Raw genomic sequence first — 19,725 nt, 5'->3', positions numbered from 1 at the left:
GCTTCAGACAACTGTATAAAACAAACTATTTGATAGAATGACTTGCAATTTCACATGGATGCTTATGACAGACTTACCTACTTAGACAAAAAAAAAATGTTGCCAATAGTGTTTCCATCTCTATGGTCGAGGCCGAGAACTTTTCAGACCACTCTCGTAAGAATGCTTATTTATTTGTGCAACCTTCTGTTTTTGGCACAGTTAAGATGCTCATACAGATGTGATATTTTTTCCTATTGGACTATTCAAAAAATGAGGTGCATTAAATTATAGAATACCTGTGAGTTTTGAAACTGGCCCCACTTTTTCTGCATAGTAAAGAGATGTTAAAGGCTATATATTTTGAAGGCTTTGTTGAGTGCTACTATAGACTTGAGGGTCTGGAGGAAGATGTGAATGCCATGCTTCAGCAGATTAGCACAAAGAGTGCAGGGGCCAAGCAATTATCATGCAGGAATTCCATTATGGAGGTATACATTGGTAACAGAAAGAGTACATGACAGCAATGAAATGGAATTTATGTAGTTACTAAGATAATGACCTGAAACGACATGTGATGCAGAAGGTCAAGAGTTTGCAAGTGCTGGATCTGGTAATAGCATCAGAAACTGTATTTACAACTACATTAATAGCAATGTTCTCCTGATTAGAGAAAGAGGAACATGATCATGCAGTCTTATTCTGGGAGTCACTCATGTATAATTATTAGTTAAGAAAGGGTTTATGCATAACTACAGGGCTGGTAATTATGACAGACTTAGCATACATCTTGCATCATTGAGAAGCTAAAATGAGAGAATGTCAGTAGTGTATGGGAAATGGTTCATAAATTGTATGAGAGAGGTAGTATCAGATATCATACCCAAGGTCAGGAAGATAAATCAAGTAGGGATTAAATGATGAGTAGCAATATAAAGGAGTAGCTGAAAATAAAAAGCAATGGGGAAGTAATATAAAGAAAAAGGTGATCAACATCCTAATAAGCAATACAAAATGCAGGGAAGAAGGTTAACTAGTATGCAAAGAAGGCCAAATCAGATCATGAGAGAAAATCAGCTGAGTAGGCCAGCTAATTTTTCCTGCTTAATCCAGAAATTTAAAAGAGTTTTTTGAATTTCTGTAAATCCAAAAGAGTTTGTTCACTGTGTAGCAAGTAACAGAAAGAATACTTATGGAAAATGACTACTCAGTACTGATGGTAGGAAAGTGACAGATACAGAAGAAATCAATGAGTTACTAAGTGATCATGTTGCAAGGGTGTATCATCCAGGTTGAGACTTTGCAGTTACTGATGTGACAGAGGGTCACAAACTGGAGTAACAGTTAGATCTTGGCTGAGACTACTGCATAATATTCCAGTTGCTTATCTTCATGTTGCCATTTTATACTTTGCCTTTCATGCCAAGGCTCACTTAAAATATCTAAGGTTTTTTTTTTTTTTATATATGTTGGGCCCATATACGAGAGGTTGGCTGGTCAACCTATAGTACTTTAGTACCGTATATGGATAGTGGGATGGGAAAGGAGGAACTTATTAACATTCGATTTAAAAGCCTGTATATTGTATTCATTGGGAAATACAACAGCGGGAAGACTGTTTCAGAGTACAGCAGCAGTTTAAATAAGCTGTCTTTAGAACTCCTTGAATTTAATGCGAATTAACTAAAACACTACATGGGACCTCTGATGAAATGCATATTATTTCTAACTCTCTGAAAGGAAGTGATAGGAAAGACTTCTGTATCTCGCAGTCAACGGGAAGCCCTTCAGCGGCTTGGAGAGGATTCTGTTTCAACATCTTTGGGTCCATGAAGGAAAAAGAATGTTTCCTGGATGGGAGTATATAGATCTGGGGCTAGAATAAATGCCTTTCATGCCAAGGCTCATATAGCCTGTGGCAGGCATGATATAGATACTACATGTAGGGCTGGATGTGGGTTCAGAGAGAGACTATGATGCATATATCTGAATGTTCTTTTTGAACCCAAAAAATTAAAGTTCAAAGATATGAACATGATGCAATATGTGCTATTATAAAGAAATGACTAGACAGAAATGATGATTAGTCAGAATGGATTCAAATCATAACTGAGGTAGGCATAAGAAAGTCTTATCTTTGGTATCGAGAGATGGTAGTGTTGTCATTCTGACATCCAAGTGTGCGAATTGAACCGAGACCTTGAGTGGATAAATGAAGATAAGATAAGATAGATTATTATTATTATTATTATTATTATTATTATTATTATTATTATTATTACCCCAAAGCCTCTTTCACTCGCATTAAAAAAATATGTCAAGGCAGGTGTCAACTCCCTGGCACATTCCTTCAGAATACGTGGTGATATATTATCAAATATCACAGCATTATTAATATCTAGTTTTCTCAACTCCCCTCTTGCTCACTTACAGTCAGTCTCTCCTCTCCAACATCAGCTGCTCTCAATCTCTCAATGAAGTCACATTCAAAGATTGAAAGACTTTATTAAATGCTCATTAAGTATCTCCACCACACATTCTGCAACAGCTGTCTTTATACCATTTTCTCCAGTCAGGGTCATCCTTCCATAATCATTCTTTCTATTGCTGGCTACATATCAAAAGAACTCCTTAGGATTCTTTTTGACTTCTTTAGCTAACTGCTGCTCATACCTCTCTTTAGCTACCCTCACCAACCAAGTCACCCTCCTGGCCTGGTCTTTGTAGACCTCATGAAATTGGTTATTTACACTTCTCTTATGTTGCCTCCACAATGCCCTTTTTCTCTGTATCACATGCTTAATCTCTTTATTCATCCATCTCACACCTACTTATTATTAGATGAATTATTACTACTTATTATTAGACTACTTACTTATTAGATGAATAACTTACCCTTGGAATACATTTAGACATTGCATCTACTAGATAGTTTTTGAAAATCCCCCAAGCATTGATCTCTTTTCCATCTAACTCCTCATTCCATGCTACACCTGCAAGCTGTCTCCTGAGCTCTTCATAATCACCCCCCTTGCAGTTCCAGATATTCCCCTTTTTTCACAGAGGTCCTCACATAGCTGGCAACCACCCACGTAATCACCTCATGGTCACTCTCGCCAATTGGTGGATGATTTGACACCTCATTTATAATTACATCCTCTGATGAGATGACCAAATCCAAGACACTCCATCCTTGCGTGCCCTCTGTTACATACTGTCTGAGGTAGTTATCCATCAAAAACTCAAGAAACTCATTTTCTTTACTTCCAGTTGCTATTTCATCATTCCAGTCTGTATAGCCATAATTAAAATCGCTCATAATGATCAACATTTTCTTATTTGCTTGACTAATTTGATTATACATTTCATTATCACCACCATCCACATTACCTGGTCTGTAACAACATCCAACCAAGTATTTGATTCCATTCACCGCTATCTCACACAATACTGCCTCAAAACCACTGGCCCTATTTCCCTCTTGCATCTCTACCTTGTATGGACATAACTCTTTCTCTATCATCAATAGCACTCCCCCTCCCTTTTTACCCCTTCTATCACGAAACACATCATACCCTTTCATCTCTATTCCTGTCAGGATGTCATCCTGTGTGAGATGGATGAATAAAGAGATTAAGCATACGATACAGAGAAAAAGGGCATTGTGGAGGCAGCATAAGAGAAGTGGAAATAACCAATTCCATGAGGTCTACAAAGACCAACCAAATAGGGTGACTTGGTTGGTGAGGGTAGCTAAAGAGAGGTATGAACAGCAGTTGGCTAATGAAGCCAAAATGAATCCTAAGGAGTTCTTTCGATATGTAGCCAGCAAAAGAAAGAATAATTATGGAAGATTGACATTGATTGGAGAAAATGGTATAAAGACAGCTGGTGCAGAATGTGTGGTGGAGATACTTAATGAGCAGTTCATAAAGATCTTTCAATCTTGTGAATGTGACTTCATGCAGGGATTGAGAGCAGTTGATGATGGGGAGGAGAGACTGACTGTAGGTGAGCAAGAGGTGTATAGGGAGTTGAGTAAACTAGAGTAATTTATTAATAAGGCTGTGGGACTTGAAAATATATCACCGCGTATTCTGAAGGAATGTGCCAAAGAGTTGACACCTGCCTTGACATATTTTTTTTAATATGAGTCTTGCACTCAGTCAAGTTCCTAAGGAGTGGAAAGAGGGCAAGATTGTGCCACTTCATAAAGGAGGTGATCAAACTCAAGCATCAAACTATAGGCCTATCTGTGTGTGTCAGGTGTTGGTTAAGTTGTTGGAGAAGCTTGTGAGAACTAGGATCCAGAGTTGGGTTGATAACAATGGTATAATCTTTGATGGACAGCATGGATTTGCTAAAGGGAGGTCATGTTTTAGAAATTTACTTACTTATTACAATAAAGTGACTGCTTCCTTGGACAGAGGAAAAGGATACACAGTAATACACTTGGATTTCCCAAAGCTTTTGATACAGTACCTCATGATAGGTTGACAGTCAAACTAGAGCAGATGGGGTTGAATATTTGATTGGTGCATTGGATTGGAGACTGGCTATCGGATAGGTATCAACAAGTTTTGTATGGGGGAGTTATTTCCATATAATAAAAAAAAAAACTAAAAATAATCCAGACCTAACGACCTAGACTGATCTAAGCTTACCTGCGAGAATTTGCCTCCGATATTCTAATTTTCGATAAATTAAAAGATTTTATTTTTTTCTAAGAATTATATCATATAATCAAAATTTGTAGGATCATTAAGAAGGAGATGGTTAAAAAGAGTAGTCCAAAAATGATTTAAAAATCGTACCCTATCCCAATGGGTTTAACAGGCTTTTAAGACCCACAACCTTCCAAGCATGCTTGGATTTCGTAACCGAAATAAGAGGATAAAATGGTCAGCCCTATGCCTTTATGTATTCCTGAATATATCCCTGTGTGTTCACAGGGCCAGTTTGCCTGCTTGTGGGACCCCAGATAAACTGGCAGAAAAAACCCTGCTGTCCACGCCCAAGACCTGCTAAATTGGCTATGGCTGAGGAAGATCCTTAAGCTCCTCATGTTGTCGATGGGAATCGAACCTAGGACACTCCTTCTCTAGGCATATGGTTGTGAAGTGTAAAGCCACTAGGCTAACTGCACGGATGATTTAAAAATCTAAACCCATGTGCTACAACACTTAAATATCAGCTTATCATGTGGTACCCTGTCTGCCGTCATCATCGTTCATTAACTGCTCTTGTCACTTTATTATAAAAGGCATTTATATTACTAAAACAAGAGCTTCCTTTAACAAATCCATGCTGACTCACACAGATAACATTATCCTCATCTGCTCAATGCTGTCAATGATTCCTCACTAATTTCTCCAAAATCTTGACAAGTACTGATGATATACAAACTGAACTATAGTTTGACACTTTCAATACATAAGGATGATAGCAGAGGCACTATATTTCCCTCCTTCCATTTTTTGGTCACCTTTCATTTCATTGAAAATGAAATGAAATGGCCAGATTTCATTGAAAAGCCAGGTCAACGGAGCTCTCAATTCTTTAGCACATTCTTTCAAAACCCATGACAAAAATACCATCTAGTCCCATTGCTTTATTGACATTCAGACTACTCAGTATTTAAAACACACTCTCTTGTTGCATTTCTAAACCTTGAATATGCCCAATCTAGTATTAAAACCTGCTCCTCCACGATGAAATACTCCAATAAAGTGTTAATTGAACAAATGTCTTTTGCATCAGTCACCCTATTCCCATTTTTATCCAACAATGTCATACTTCTATGGTCATTTCTCCTCTCACTGGCCACATAATGAAAGATTTCCTTAGGATTTTATTTTTATCTCAGGGACAACCTCTTCCCATATTATAGTTTTGCCTTCCATACCAAGCTGGTCACTCTCCTGGTCTGAAGGTTATATTCTTCATGCATCTACTCTCCACCCATCTTCATATATATCTCCTATAGCCTCTTTTTTATTTGCAGTTCTCATTCAGTATTATTTGTCATTCACTTTACACCAAATTGTGTTCTTTTCTTCAATCGCAGTATACAACTTGCTATTGCTACCAATAATATTCCTTCACAAGTTACCAAGTACAGGTGATATCTCATCCTTTCAATTCCTCCATCCATGGAACTGCCCTAAGCTGATATCTAAGATTATTATAATCACTGCCATATAATTCTACATACATTCTTTTCTCTTTCATACTCCTGCATGTCTGCCCATCTTCTAAGTCAAAACCACATAGTTACTCTCTGCAACTGGTGGCAGAGATGCCATCTCAGTTATAATCAGATCTTCTGATGCTATGACCAAATATAAAACTCTTGAATCTTGTGTTTCTTCTACTACATGTTGGCTATGACATTTGTCCCTCAAGAATTCAGTTACTACATGCAGTTTCTTCTTCCCAGTTTATACTGCTGTAGTTAACATAACAAAACAATCCCATAACACTCATTCTTTTGGCTCTCACCAAGCTCCTGCTCTTCACCCTGTATGCTCTCCAGCTTATAGCAACACCCACTAAATATCCTATCCTGCCCACATCTACCTCACACCATTTTCAAAACTGTTAATGCCATTGTCCTTCAAATTCTCCAATCTGAGAGGAGTCATTGTTTATCATAAGTACCCCATACTTGTTTGCCCTTCCTATCCCATTGAAAAATGCTATACTCCTGCTAATTCTATTCTTGTCAGTATATCATATTCTGTCAACCATGTCAGAGAGATCCCAATAATCTTTGGACAGGCTGATGCTATCAGTACCACCAGCTAATCTTCTTTTATCCAGATACTCTTGGCATTAATATAAAGAATCAAAGCATTGTCACTGTTTCTATACCTATCATTATCTTCTCCAGACTCCATGTTAGGAACAAGAGGGAGGAGTTTTTGACATTGGGTAGTGCAATGTCACCAAATCTTATAGGCATTAGTAAGACATGGCTCAGAGTAGATAATGTAATTAAAAGGATAGAATGTGAAGGGTTTAGATTTTCAGGGAAGATAGGATGGGGGATGGGTACTGCTGATTATAGCAGATGAATTGGAACCAAAAAGAATAGGTGTAGGCAGGAGAGTGAGTGTTCATTTGAAGCAATCTGGTTTGAGATCAAGGCCAATAAGACAAAATATACAGTTGGTTGCTGCTATAGGCCAGGGGGTTCCAGTGATGATCTGGAAGATGTGCATCGGCAAATTAGTACAATGAGTACAGGTACAGTAATTATTACGTGGGACTTCAACTGTGGAAATATAGATTGGAAGGTAGAAAGATCATACAGCAGGAAGGAAATAGAATTTATACACCTACTGAGAGATAATTATATCAGGCAGCATGTGATGGAGGGGAATAGTGTATTGGAGCTGGTCATAGGATCAGAAGTACTAACCATAACTAAGGTGGTCACATTGTCTCCGATTGGGAAAAATGACCATGGCAACTTGACTTGGGAGATTTTAAAAATTGAGGAATATTCTGTCAAGAAGGGGATATATGTTAAACTTAGGTGATTATGAAAGGCTTAGTAGGAAGCTAAAGGTGAGCAGTAGAATAAATCCCTGCAAGGGAAGGATATTAGTAGTGCATGGGAGATAATTAAAGGCGCATCTAGAGGAAGCTATATTAAATTGTATACCTCATGTAAGGAGGGTTAATCAAGTAGGAATTAGATGGGTGAATAATGTCATTAAGCATGAGCTTCAGAAAAAGAAAATGCTGTGGAGGGTATATATAAGATGAAAGGAGACCAACAATCTCATGAACAATGCAAGAGTCACAAAATCAGATTATGAGAAGAAATTAGCTAAGTGGGTTAAAGGAAATCCCAAAAACGTTCTTCCACTATGTGGCAAGTAAGAGGAAGAATGGCTATGGAAGAATAACCTTAATGAGTGCTGATGGTCACGAGGTGACAGAAGCAGATAAAATAGTTGAGTTACTGAGTGACCTTTGCAATGATATATCATACAAGTGATATACCACCCGCAACCCCCCTGCCTCTCTGAAACACCCCACCACACACAACTCTTTGATACCCATCAGACAGCCAATCCTGAATGCAATTGACCAACCTGACATCCAAACCCATGTGCTGCAACCCAAACATCAGCCCACCATGCAGCACCCCGTCAAATGCTCTTGCTAAATCCAAGAAAATGATAGGTGTGAAATGGATGAATGGAGAAAAAGGAGAGATTAAACATGCCTTACAGAGAAAGAATGTATTATGGAGGTAACATAAACTGGGTGGTAATAATCAATTTCATGAGGAGTACAAAAAACAGACAAGGAGGATGATTCAATTGTTAAGTATAACAAAAGTACACTATGACCATCAGTAATTTGCCAGCATGGTTAGCCAAGTGGTTTGCATACCTGCACTCCAATCAATGGGTCATGGATTTGAATACTGCTGTGGGCATGGATGTTTGGGATTGTCTTTAGGTGGGAGATGAATTTCATCCCCTAGTGTGAGACCACTGCCCCTCTTATTGGAAGTCAGAAGTGGAAGAAGTTCTATGTTTGTTCTGTAGAGCAGTGTTTCTGAATTACGTAAAAATAAATTTAAAAAATTACAAAAAATATATAAAATTGATAAAAATGAAAAAAAAAAATCCTTATCCCACATCCCCATGGTACAAAATCCACTATTGGTTTATAATTACCTTTCGCTTTCATTTGTGGGGACCACACATAGACGAAAATAGCTAATGAAGCTTAAAAAAAAAAAAAAACAGTTCTCTGGATTAGAGATAGTTGTTGGAAGTTTTCCCACTTGGTTATACTATAAATGAAAGATACCAAGAAATTATATACTTGATATAATTTCTTGTTAAAGTACAGTATCCGTCCCCCAGCCAAAAGGCTGCGGGTTCGAATCCTGTCGTGGACATGGACATTTGTGATTGTCTGTGGATATACTAGTGGTGGTGGTCAGCGATAGATGGCATTGGTGTAGTTGTGGTCAGTTGGTGGATTGAGTGGTGGAGACAGAGTTGTAGAGTAGATGTCCTCTCTCGATGAGTCTTTGTACTCCCTGGAGGTTACAAATAATAATAATATCCAAGTGTAAACAAAGAAAGTTTGCACTTAAAGTATTTTCAGGACTGGAGTAACTCATATATAGAAACTAATGACTTCACATCACTTGCCTTAGTATCCCATAAGGCAAAGCTCATATCCTTGCAGACATGTATAATGCTGTGCATTATGGGAAGGTACCCAGACCGTTTTTGACCTTTCTCTAATTCAGAGTATTTTAATAATAAGGTGTGAGACAGTTTGGTTACTTGTATATGAAAATATAACTTCTGCTCTACTTCAACCTTAGTATCATCTCTGGGTCTGGCTCCCACTGATGAGGCCTCAACAAACATCTAAACCAGTCTGGGTAGTGATCCTTTCCATAATTCATAGCATTATACATATCCACAAGGATATATGCTTTGCATTATGGGATACTAAGGCAAGTGATGTGAAGTCATTGGCTTCTATGTACGAGTTGCCCCAGTCCTGAAAATACTTTAGGTGGAAAATTTCTTTGCTTACACTTGGAAAAACTATAACCAAGTGGAAAAACATCCAACTGTTGAGTACTTTTGATATGTAGTGAGGACAGAAAAAAAATATTTATGGTAGGATGACATTGATTAGAGAAAATGCTGTAAAAACAACTGCTGCAAAGTATATATTTGAGATATTTAATAAGTTCATAAAGGTCTTTCATCCTTATGAATTTAACATCATGTAAAGTTTGACAGCAGAGGATGATGAGGAGAAGAGACTGACTGTGAGTGAACAAGAGGTATATGGGGAGTTGAGCTTGATAATAATAAGGCCGTGGGACTTGATGATATATTAGCACATATTTTGACGGAATGTGCTGGGGATTTGACATCTGCTTTGACATATTTGTTTATTATGGTCTAACATTGGGTCAAGCTCCAAAAGTGTGGAATGAAATCAAGATGTACATTTCATAAGGGAGATGACAGAACTCGAGCATTAAATATTAGCCAAACTTGGTTGTGGTTCAAGAGGATAGGTTAGTGAGAACTAGGATCCAGAATTGGTTTAGCAATAGTGGTATTATCTTTAATGGACAGCATGGATTTGCTAAAAGGAGATAGTGTTTTAGTAATCTACATACTTATTACAATAAGGTGAAAGCTGCATTGACTGAAGGAGATGGATATAGTGGTGTACTTAGATTTTACAAAGGATTTTGATAGATGATCACATGATAAGTTGGTAGTCAAACTAAAGCAGATGTGATTGGATTTTAGACCAGTGCATTGCATTGGAGATTGACTATATGATAGGTATCAGCAAGTTGTGTATGGGGTAGCAATATTATTATTATTATTTATTTTATTATTATTATTATTCAGGCCTCCATGGAGTCAAAAGACTCATCGGGGAAGGTCCTTCCTAAGAAACACAAAGTCTATCAAGACTCATCGAGGGGAGGTCCCCCCCCCCCAAGAAACACAAAGTCTATCATACCACTCCTTGAACTCATTGACCGTTCTTGCTCTCACCACTCCATCAGGCAATGCATTCCATGCAAAGAAACCACTCCTCACCCTCTTGCTCACAGTTTCCTTTCGTAACTTCCAGGGATGGCCTCTTGTCATCACTCCTTCCCACTGTTCAACCAAGTGAAAGAACTCCCCAGTGTCATATCCCACAAGAGGAAAGTCACTAGTGGTGTTCTTCAGGGATCTGTTTTAGGGATATTGCTGTTTACACCTGTAATTTACTTTGCTTTTTTTTTATTCAAGTATCTCTAAGTGAAATAGGTTTAATTTATACGTTAAATTGCTGTCTCTGTTATTCATAAGAACATCTTTAAGAGAATATTTTTTTCTTAAAACTGATTATTTTGACCTTATTTTTGTAGTGGCTCCTGTTATACGAGAAAAACCAAAAATTATTTATAAAGAGATAAACAAGAAAGTGGTCATTGAATGCCATGTGCAGTCTGGTGCTAAACCAAAATGCACATGGTACAAGGAAAATTCAGCCGTTCGAGAAGATGCCCAACATGTTGTTAAAATTAAAGAGGTTGCTAAGGGTGAATATGCTGTTGCTTTGGAGATTGACAAACCATCTGCAAAGGATAAAGGCACATATAAATTGACAGCCAAAAATGAAAAAGGAGAAGTAACATCTCAGAGCATTCCAGTTGATGTTGAAGGTAATTTTTTATTTTTATAAAAAAAATTATAACTGACAGGAATGGATTTTGCTGAAGATAAGATGTATAATTGATCATTCTCACATGTGTATTTTCTATTTTTAAAATTTTGAGGTTTTCTTTCCATTGAATTAGACAACAATAATACTACAGATAACATTTTATAATTCATGATTGTGTGATATGTTGGTTAATCTTGTTAGATGTTTAATGGAATGAAAACAGCACGGTAATTAAATAAAGAACAGTTTAATACTTCCAATATTCAGTTTCTATAACGGAGATCTATAAGGATACAATATAAATTGTAACAATCATTCTAGTAACACAAAGTAATAGACTAACCTTTACAGTCCTAGCTAGGAAGTGTACCCTCCGTGGACATTTGTATTAAATCTAGATTGTAACTCAGTATGCCTAAAAATTATTGTTTCACATATTTTGAAGAGTTTAACGCAAACATATTAATTTAAATTAAGTTGATTGGGAATCTTTACATTTGAAAAAAAAATTAAAAAGCTCTCTCACATTTTGAACGTAATGAGATGAAACCTAGTAGCTTTTTCTATAAACATATCACATCTATTGCATGTTCAGGCTTCAAAAAAATAGGTATTCTTTTTTTTGTTCAAAACACTGCTTTTTTTTTTTTCCCTGACAACTTGTAACACTTAAATTCTAAATCCTATAATATTTTTCTAGAAAATCCTAGAATATTGTTCTCACATCTTGGGTCATGTACCCCAAACCACCCTATTAATCCTTGATTTCTTACTGAAGATGACAATCCACCTAATAGGTGAACTCCCCCTGACTGACTAACTTCCTCCTGTCACTTTTTCATGAGTACTGTTATTTATAGATACTTATATGACTTATACACGAAGAAAAAATATAGAATTTTATTTAAATAAAATTTATTTATTTCAGTAAATAAAACTTTGATATATTTGATATATTGAAATTATTGAAACTATATAAATATATAAATATACTGATATATATTGATTATATTGATATATAAATATATTGAAACTATGATATATTAAGTATCTATGAGTGTTTGTTTGAGTAAGAGCTGCTGCAAAAGTTGTGCACTACCATTACTATTAGTGTGGGGGATTTTGTTTTGCTTAAACTTAATTATGAATTTGTTTTTATTATACTTTAGAGTGGTAGCTGGCAGATTAAACATGACGGCGGCTTTGCCATTCCATGACTTTAACTTACTTCAGTTGTTTCATTAAGTGCAAGGTGTGTTATATGTATTCTTTCGATTACATAAATGAATTGTGGATGTTTAGGGCGGATGGAAGGAGGGTGTGTGCAAAGTGTGACCTGAATGAGGAATTGATGAATGCAAATATGAAATTTTATGACAGAAAGTGTTAGCAGCAAGAATGTCACGGGGAAAATGAGTGCACATTCGAAAGAGAAGGATGGTGTGTGAGAGAGAGAGAGAGGCGAAAGAATGTTAAAAAATCAGTCAAAAAGAAAACGAGTGATTTAAAAATCATAATGGATGTTAATAAGGACGAAAGTGAGGCGAGAGTGGTGGAAGGAAACGAAATTGAGGGAATGAATGAAACTGGAAACGGCGTGATGCAGGAATCGAAACTGGAAAAAATCGAAAGAATGAATGATAGCAAAAGTCTGACGCATGTTGGACTGAAAGTGCGGAAGCACAGAAGGATGAATGAGAGTGAAAGTGAGAAGAGGGTGTGGAGAGTTAGAAAATTAGAAAGAATGAATGATAGAGAGAATGTGACGTGAAATTCGGAAGTTGAATTGGATTGGATGAGGAAAGAGATGAAATGGATGTGGAATGAAATTAAGAAAATTCGGGTAAAAACTATTAAAACTAATCATGATGGCACGAAAGAGTTAATGAAAGATGAGCGAGTGGCGTTGTATGGCAACTTCATTATTAAAGGTGTGCTAGAGGATAGAATGCACAAGGTATGTTTTCCAGGCGGTAAAATGAGTAGAGCGATTGAGGCATTGTATATGAGGAGGTAGCAAGCAAAGCACTTGATGGTTTTAATTGGCACAAATGATTTGACAGAGGACAAAGAGCAAGTCAGAATGGATGTCAGGAGGCTGCTTAGAAGGATAAAAGAGAATAATGTGACAGGAAGGGTAGTCAGCCTAGGTATGACTGTAGTGGGATGAGGTGGAGAGCAAGGATTATGAATGATATGCTGGCGGAAATGTGTGAAGAGATGGGAGTACAGTTTGTTAATGTGTGGAATGAGTTTGAAGGAAGAAAACTGTATGGGAGCAGTGGACTGCATTTGAGTGGTTATGATGTGAGTCGCTTGAAGAGACTGCTGCTGGAAGGTAGAGAAGTGAGTAGAGTGAGAGAGAATGAATCAGATAAAGCGGGAAGTGATATGGAAGAGCAGGAGAATAAGACAGGAGAGATTGAAGAGGTGGTTATAAATGGGAAAGTGAGTGGTATGAGTATAGAAAATGAGAGAATGGGTGTGCAAGAGGAGCAGGGAAACGTTGAGGCTCAGCATGGACAGGGGTACACAGCATGAGGAAGGTGGATGCTCCGAGAGTAGGTGAGAGCATGTGTAGACAGGAAAGAAATGTGATGACCTGGGATCAAGGGGAATAAGTTGGAATTGAGAAGGGTTTTAAAATGAATAAGCAGAAAGGGAAATGGCCCCAGTTGAGCATGGAGAGATCACATCGAATAAGTGGTATCAGTGGAACTATCTGTAGATCCAGAATGAACTGTTGTGTTTGTATACAAATGCTAGAAGTATAAGAAACAAGGCAGATGAAATGGTTGCATTAATTGCATCTGTTCACCCAAAGATTGTCGGAATAAGTTAGACATGGTTGGAAGAGGACGACATCCTGACAGGAATAGAGATGGAAGGATATGATGTGTTTTGTGAGGATAGAAGGGGTAAAAAGGGAGGGGAAGTGCTATTGATGATAGAGAAAGAGTTATGTCCATACAAAGTAGAGATGCAAGAGTGAAATAGTCTCAGTGGTTTTGAGGTGGTATGGTGTGAGATAGAGGTGTATGGAATCAAATACTTGGTTGGATGTTGTTATAGACCAGGTAATGTGTATGGTGGTGATAATGAAATGTATAATCAAATTAGTCAAGCAAATAAGAAAATGTTGATCATTATGAGCAATTTTAATTATGGCTATACAGACTGGAATGATGAAATAGCAACTGGAAGTAAAGAAAATGAGTTTCTTGAGTTTTTGAGGGATAACTACCTCAGACAGTATGTAACAGAGGGCACACGAGGATTAAGGGTCTTGGATTTGGTCATCTCATCAGAGGATGTAATTATAAATGATGTGCCAAATCATCCACCAATTGGTGAGAGTGACCATGAGGTGATTACCTGGGTGGTTGCCAGCAATGCGAGGACCCTTGTGAGAAAAGGGTATATGTGGAACTACAAGGGGGGGTGATTATAAAGAGCTCAGGAGACAGCTTGCGGGCGTAGCATGGAATGAGGAGTTAGCTGTAAAAGAGATCAATGCAGCTTTGGGGATTTTCAAAAACTATCTAGTAGATACAATGTCTAAGTATATTCGAAGGGTGAGAAGGTTAAATAAGGTAGGAATGAGATGGATGATATATTTTTACCTGTATATTTTTTCATATATAGGTAAAAATATAGTTCGTCCTTAGCTTTTGGGCACCAGTGTACATTTAAAAAATGAATTATAATAATTTTTTTTAGCTTATTTAATCTTCAGAAACATTTACAATTGTTCCTTTAAACTCTGTTAGTGTAATCCTGTCAACTGAGCTGTGACCAAAATATGAGCAGGTAATCACATTTTACATTACTCTTTCTTCTTATTATTATTATTACGGGTATCTCCATGGAGTCAGTAAACTCATCGCAGGAGACCCAAACTAGCAAAACAATATCTGTCATATCTCTTCTTGAATTCATTTACAGACAAAGAGCTCACAACTAAGTCAGGCAATGAATTCCACTCATTCACCACCCTCCAGGCAAAAAACCTTGTTCTTATACGCTTATTAACCACACTCTTCTTTAATTTCCAGAGATACTTCTTGTTCTTCCATCACTATCACACAGCTGAAACATTAGCCCTGCATCAATCCTATAAGAACCTTTCAGTAATTTAAATGTTTCTCTCATATCCCCTCTTTTCCACATATCAACCAACCTCTGCAATCCACAAGCTCTCAATCTATCAGTATAGCAAGCATTTTTTATATCACTCACCAACTTAGTCACTCTTCTCTGAACCTTCTCCACAGCCTCCTCATCTCCAAGGAATCCAGGTGACCAGACCTCAGCACAGTAATCCAAATGTGGAAGTATCAACACTTTATAAAGGGGAATAATAATCTCTTTATCTCTGGATGTCAGTGTGTTCCTCAACAACCAAGTAATCCTATGTGCAATCTTGGACACCTTTGCAATGTGTCCCCTGAACTTCATCTTCCTATCTACCAACACCCTTAAGTCCCTAACCACATCAATCTCTTGGAGTACTGTTCCATCAATGTAGTACACAGCTGGTAATCTTTAATCCCAAAATGCATGAGACTTTACACTTTTCCACATTGAATTAACATCCATTATCTTTTGCCCATTCTACCAGTTTATTTAAATCATCCTGCAAACTTTCAACATCAGCTTGATTTTTTATTGTGCTACCCAACTTTGCATCATCAGCAAACAACTGAATATCTCCCTTTAAGCCATTTCCTATATCATTTATATACAAATTAAACAACAATGGCCCAAGCACAGAGCCCTGAGGCACACCACTGGTCACCTGCCTCATCCTGGAACTTGGTCCTCCATACAGAACCTTCTGGTAACCTATCCTAAGCCATTCTCCTATCCATATCACCAATTTAGTATCCATTCTCATCTGCTCCAATTTGCTTAACAGTGTTCCATGGGGTATCCTGTCAAAAACCTTAGCAAAATTCAGAAGTACCACTGTGTAGCCAGTTCCTTTGTCCAACTCAGATGTCATTCTATTATGAAAAGTTAATAGATTGTTAAGGCAGGATCTACCTTTAACAAAACCATGTTGGCCACTTTAGAGTATCATATCCTGATCCACCCATTCTTGAATTTTGTCTTTAACCAACTTTTCCAATACTTTTACCACCACTCCTGAGATGGTGATTGGTCTGCAATTAACTAGCACAGTTTTAGAGCCACCCTTATGCAAACGAGCCACTTTGCCTAACTTCCACTCCCTAGGGACCATACCAGAGTTCAAACTTAAGTTAAATATTTAAGTAAGAGGGGTTGACAATTCCTTTGCACATTCACGCAACACCCGAGCTGATATTCCATCTAAACCTACAGCAGTGTTTGTATTTAAATTTTGCAATATATTAAATACTTCTGATTTTTTAGCTTCAATTCTCACATTAGTTATTGCTACAGGTACAGAGATATCCTCACTTGTGTGATAGACTTTTGAAAAGTGATCACTCAGTAACTCGACTATTACATCTGATTTTGTCACCTCAATACCATCAGCACCCACTAAAGTTATCCTTCCGAAGTCATTCTTCCTTTTACTTCATACATAGCGGAAGAACTCCTCAGGATTACCCTTGATCTCATTGGCTAAAGTCTTCTCATAATCTGATTTAGCTTTTCTTACTATGTTGGTAACCTTCCTAGCTTGAGCCTTGTACTGCTCATGGGTGTACTGATCGCATTTCTCCTTGTACATTCTTCATAACATTTTCTTTTTTTGCAGATCAAGCTTGATACTACTGCTCATCCATCTAACGCCTGCCTTGTTTGTCTTCCTGACCATGGGTACACAATCTGATATTGCTTTCTTCAGATTCCCCGCTGATTTTATCCCATGCATTGCTAACATCTTTCCCTGGCAATATGTTCTGCCATGGGATGGCTGCAAGCTCACTTCGAAGCTTGTTATAATTGCCTAACCTGTAGTTCCGTATATATCCCTTCTTAACAGAAAAATCCAGATTTTGCAACCTCCCAAGTCAATACCACATGATCGCTTTCACCAATTGGAGGTAACTAGGACACCTTACTTATGCATATAACTTCTGAACCAATAACCAGGTCCAACACTCTCACACCACGTGTCCCTTCAGTTATGTGCTGTTTCAAGTAATTATCTCATAGAAGATGTATGAACTCCATTTCCTTTTTTGCTACATGATATTTCCTCCTTCCAGTTGATATCACCATAATTAAAACCCCCCATAATAATCACTAAACCTGCACTCATTGCACTAATTATAAGTAATTATAATTCATTTTTTGATTGTAGTTACCAGTCTGTCTCTCTGATAATGTCCATGTTACTCTGGATGACATATGTTGGAGTTTTTAAGTAAAATTCTGTATTAAGTATCTATAAATATGTCTAGTACACATTCCTTAAAGGTTTTATCAGCATTTCTCCACTATATTAAACTTCCATTACAGTTTTTTTTGCTTTCTTCTACACTTGTAAGAATATGAGCAGCCAATTATCAAGATCCACACTCTGTTCCAAGGAATTCAGGAGATGGATGTTGACAGTTAAATGGAATGAGAAAATCTATTAAGAATTTCTTGAAAATGCTGAGCCTTTCAAGAAACATGTTAATAGATTCTTTCTCTTCAACTACTCAACAGTGATTTAATGAGGGAAGTGATGTGACCAGTCATATGTCCACACAATAGCACCCATATGTATAGGTTTTTGTGACCTCTCATATGTAGGTTCAACACGCACACATAAACACATTGTCAAATGGAGGTAATTTTATATTATGTTATAAAATTATAATATATTATTTATTTTATATTATTCCTTTTTGTAAAGGGTTTTGATGTAATCCCATCTAGATTATTGAGGCCAGTTACTAGTCTGTGGAATGCATCTTGCAAACATAGACTGAACGCTTATAGTTTAAAAAATTGAGCTGATGAATAGAAAACAGGGAATATGACATAAGCTACTATACATCTATAGAATAGATGCCAAACATATGTTCTTTAGCATTTGGACAAGCATGAATAAGGAGTCATCCTTGGAAGTGTGGTTAGCAAGGGCATGATTATTAGGTTTTATTCTTGGAGAGTTGTGAATGCACAAAACTGGTTGCCAAAGGTGGACATAAATGCTTTGGCAGTTTATGAGTTTAAGGAGAGGTTATGATATGCATTTTATGAATAATGATTAGCATGGGTCTCATGTGATGAGTCTTTGGACCCTAGGGATATGCTTGTGTAATAATAATCATAACAATAAATAATCAAAGAGGATTGTTCATACAGAATTAATTTGAAGACAGTTCTAGCAATATGGTCCATAAATTAATTTCAGATCTTTTTCCGCCATATTATTACAGTCATACCTCGGTTAATGTAACCTCTGGTAACAAAGCTTCGATATAACAAAGTCTGCAATTTCAAGCCTCATTTTACATAAAAATATTAAAATTTTAAGGTCAACGCCCGGCAATCATCTGACTGACGAACGACGCCAACCTTGTCACGTACTCCCAAGCTGTGGGTGTGTGTGTGTATGTGTGTGTCTGTTTTAACAGTTTCTCGCATCATCCACATAATTCGGTGTGAATAGATGATATGTCACAATGTCGTATGCCATTAACTCAAATGGTGATTCAAGAAAAAGCATTATTTTTATTTAATCACCTGAAATCTAAACAAACTTGTTTGAGAAATTTAAAAAACAGGCCAGAATTCATAGTGTAAAATTATCAGGAGAAGCTGCAAATGCAGATGTTGAAGCTGCAAATAAGTTTCCAGAAAAACTAAAGGAAATATTTGAACGTGAAAAATTTTTCCCAAATATGGTGTTCAATGTTGATGAAAGCAATTTGTTCTGGAAATGGCTACCATCAAAAAGCTTCATTTCTATCGAAGAAAAATCAGCAGATCAGTTCAAAGCAGCCAAAGACCATTTAACATTACTCTTTGGATCAAATGCCTCTGGCAATTTTAAATTAAAATTGTTATTAGTTTACAATTCGGAAAATTCGAGGGCATTAAAAGATAACATAAAAACGAATTTACCTGTAATATGGAATACTAACAGACATGTGGATTACCAAGGAGTTATTTGCTGATTGGTTTGTTAACCATTTTTGTCCAGAAGTGAAACGGTATTGCCAAAGAAATAATTTTGAATAAAAAACTTTTGTTGTTGGACAACGCTCTGGGACATCCTAATGATCTTAATAGTACGTTAGACACATGCATTCCTGTCAAAGTTGGCTTTCTTCCAGCAAACACAACTTCCCTGATTCAACCGATGGATCAGGGAGTAATAGCAACATTTAAAGTTTATTATCTGCATGGTACATTATGCAATTTAATTGAACTAGAAGATCAAGAGCAAATGTCAATTAAAACTTTTTGGAAAAACTACACCATTAAAGATGCAATTGAAAACATTAATAGCTCTTGGAAAGAAGTCACTCTGAAATGCTTAAATGGAGTTTGGTGCAAATTATTGCTAGAAGTTGTACT

The 19,725-nt window shown here is 37.0% G+C and overlaps 1 protein-coding gene across 1 annotated transcript in view; it reads left to right on the top strand.

Annotated features, from left to right (window-relative positions):
• The window catches only part of LOC150096673 (twitchin-like), a 2,440,784-nt gene that overhangs the window by 111,099 nt on the left and 2,309,960 nt on the right, over positions 1–19,725 (top strand). The window contains exon 8 of the mRNA XM_090408679.1: positions 10,916–11,212. Coding sequence (XP_090264805.1) covers positions 10,916–11,212 — 297 coding nt within the window. The remainder of the gene's footprint in view (positions 1–10,915; positions 11,213–19,725) is intronic.

The sequence above is a fragment of the Typopeltis vanoorti genome, chromosome 18, assembly GCF_054136105.1.
Source record: "Typopeltis vanoorti isolate ZY-2024b chromosome 18, IOZ_Tvanoo_1.0, whole genome shotgun sequence".
NCBI lineage: Eukaryota > Metazoa > Arthropoda > Arachnida > Uropygi > Thelyphonidae > Typopeltis > Typopeltis vanoorti.
This window is presented reverse-complemented; position numbering and strand designations above follow the sequence as displayed.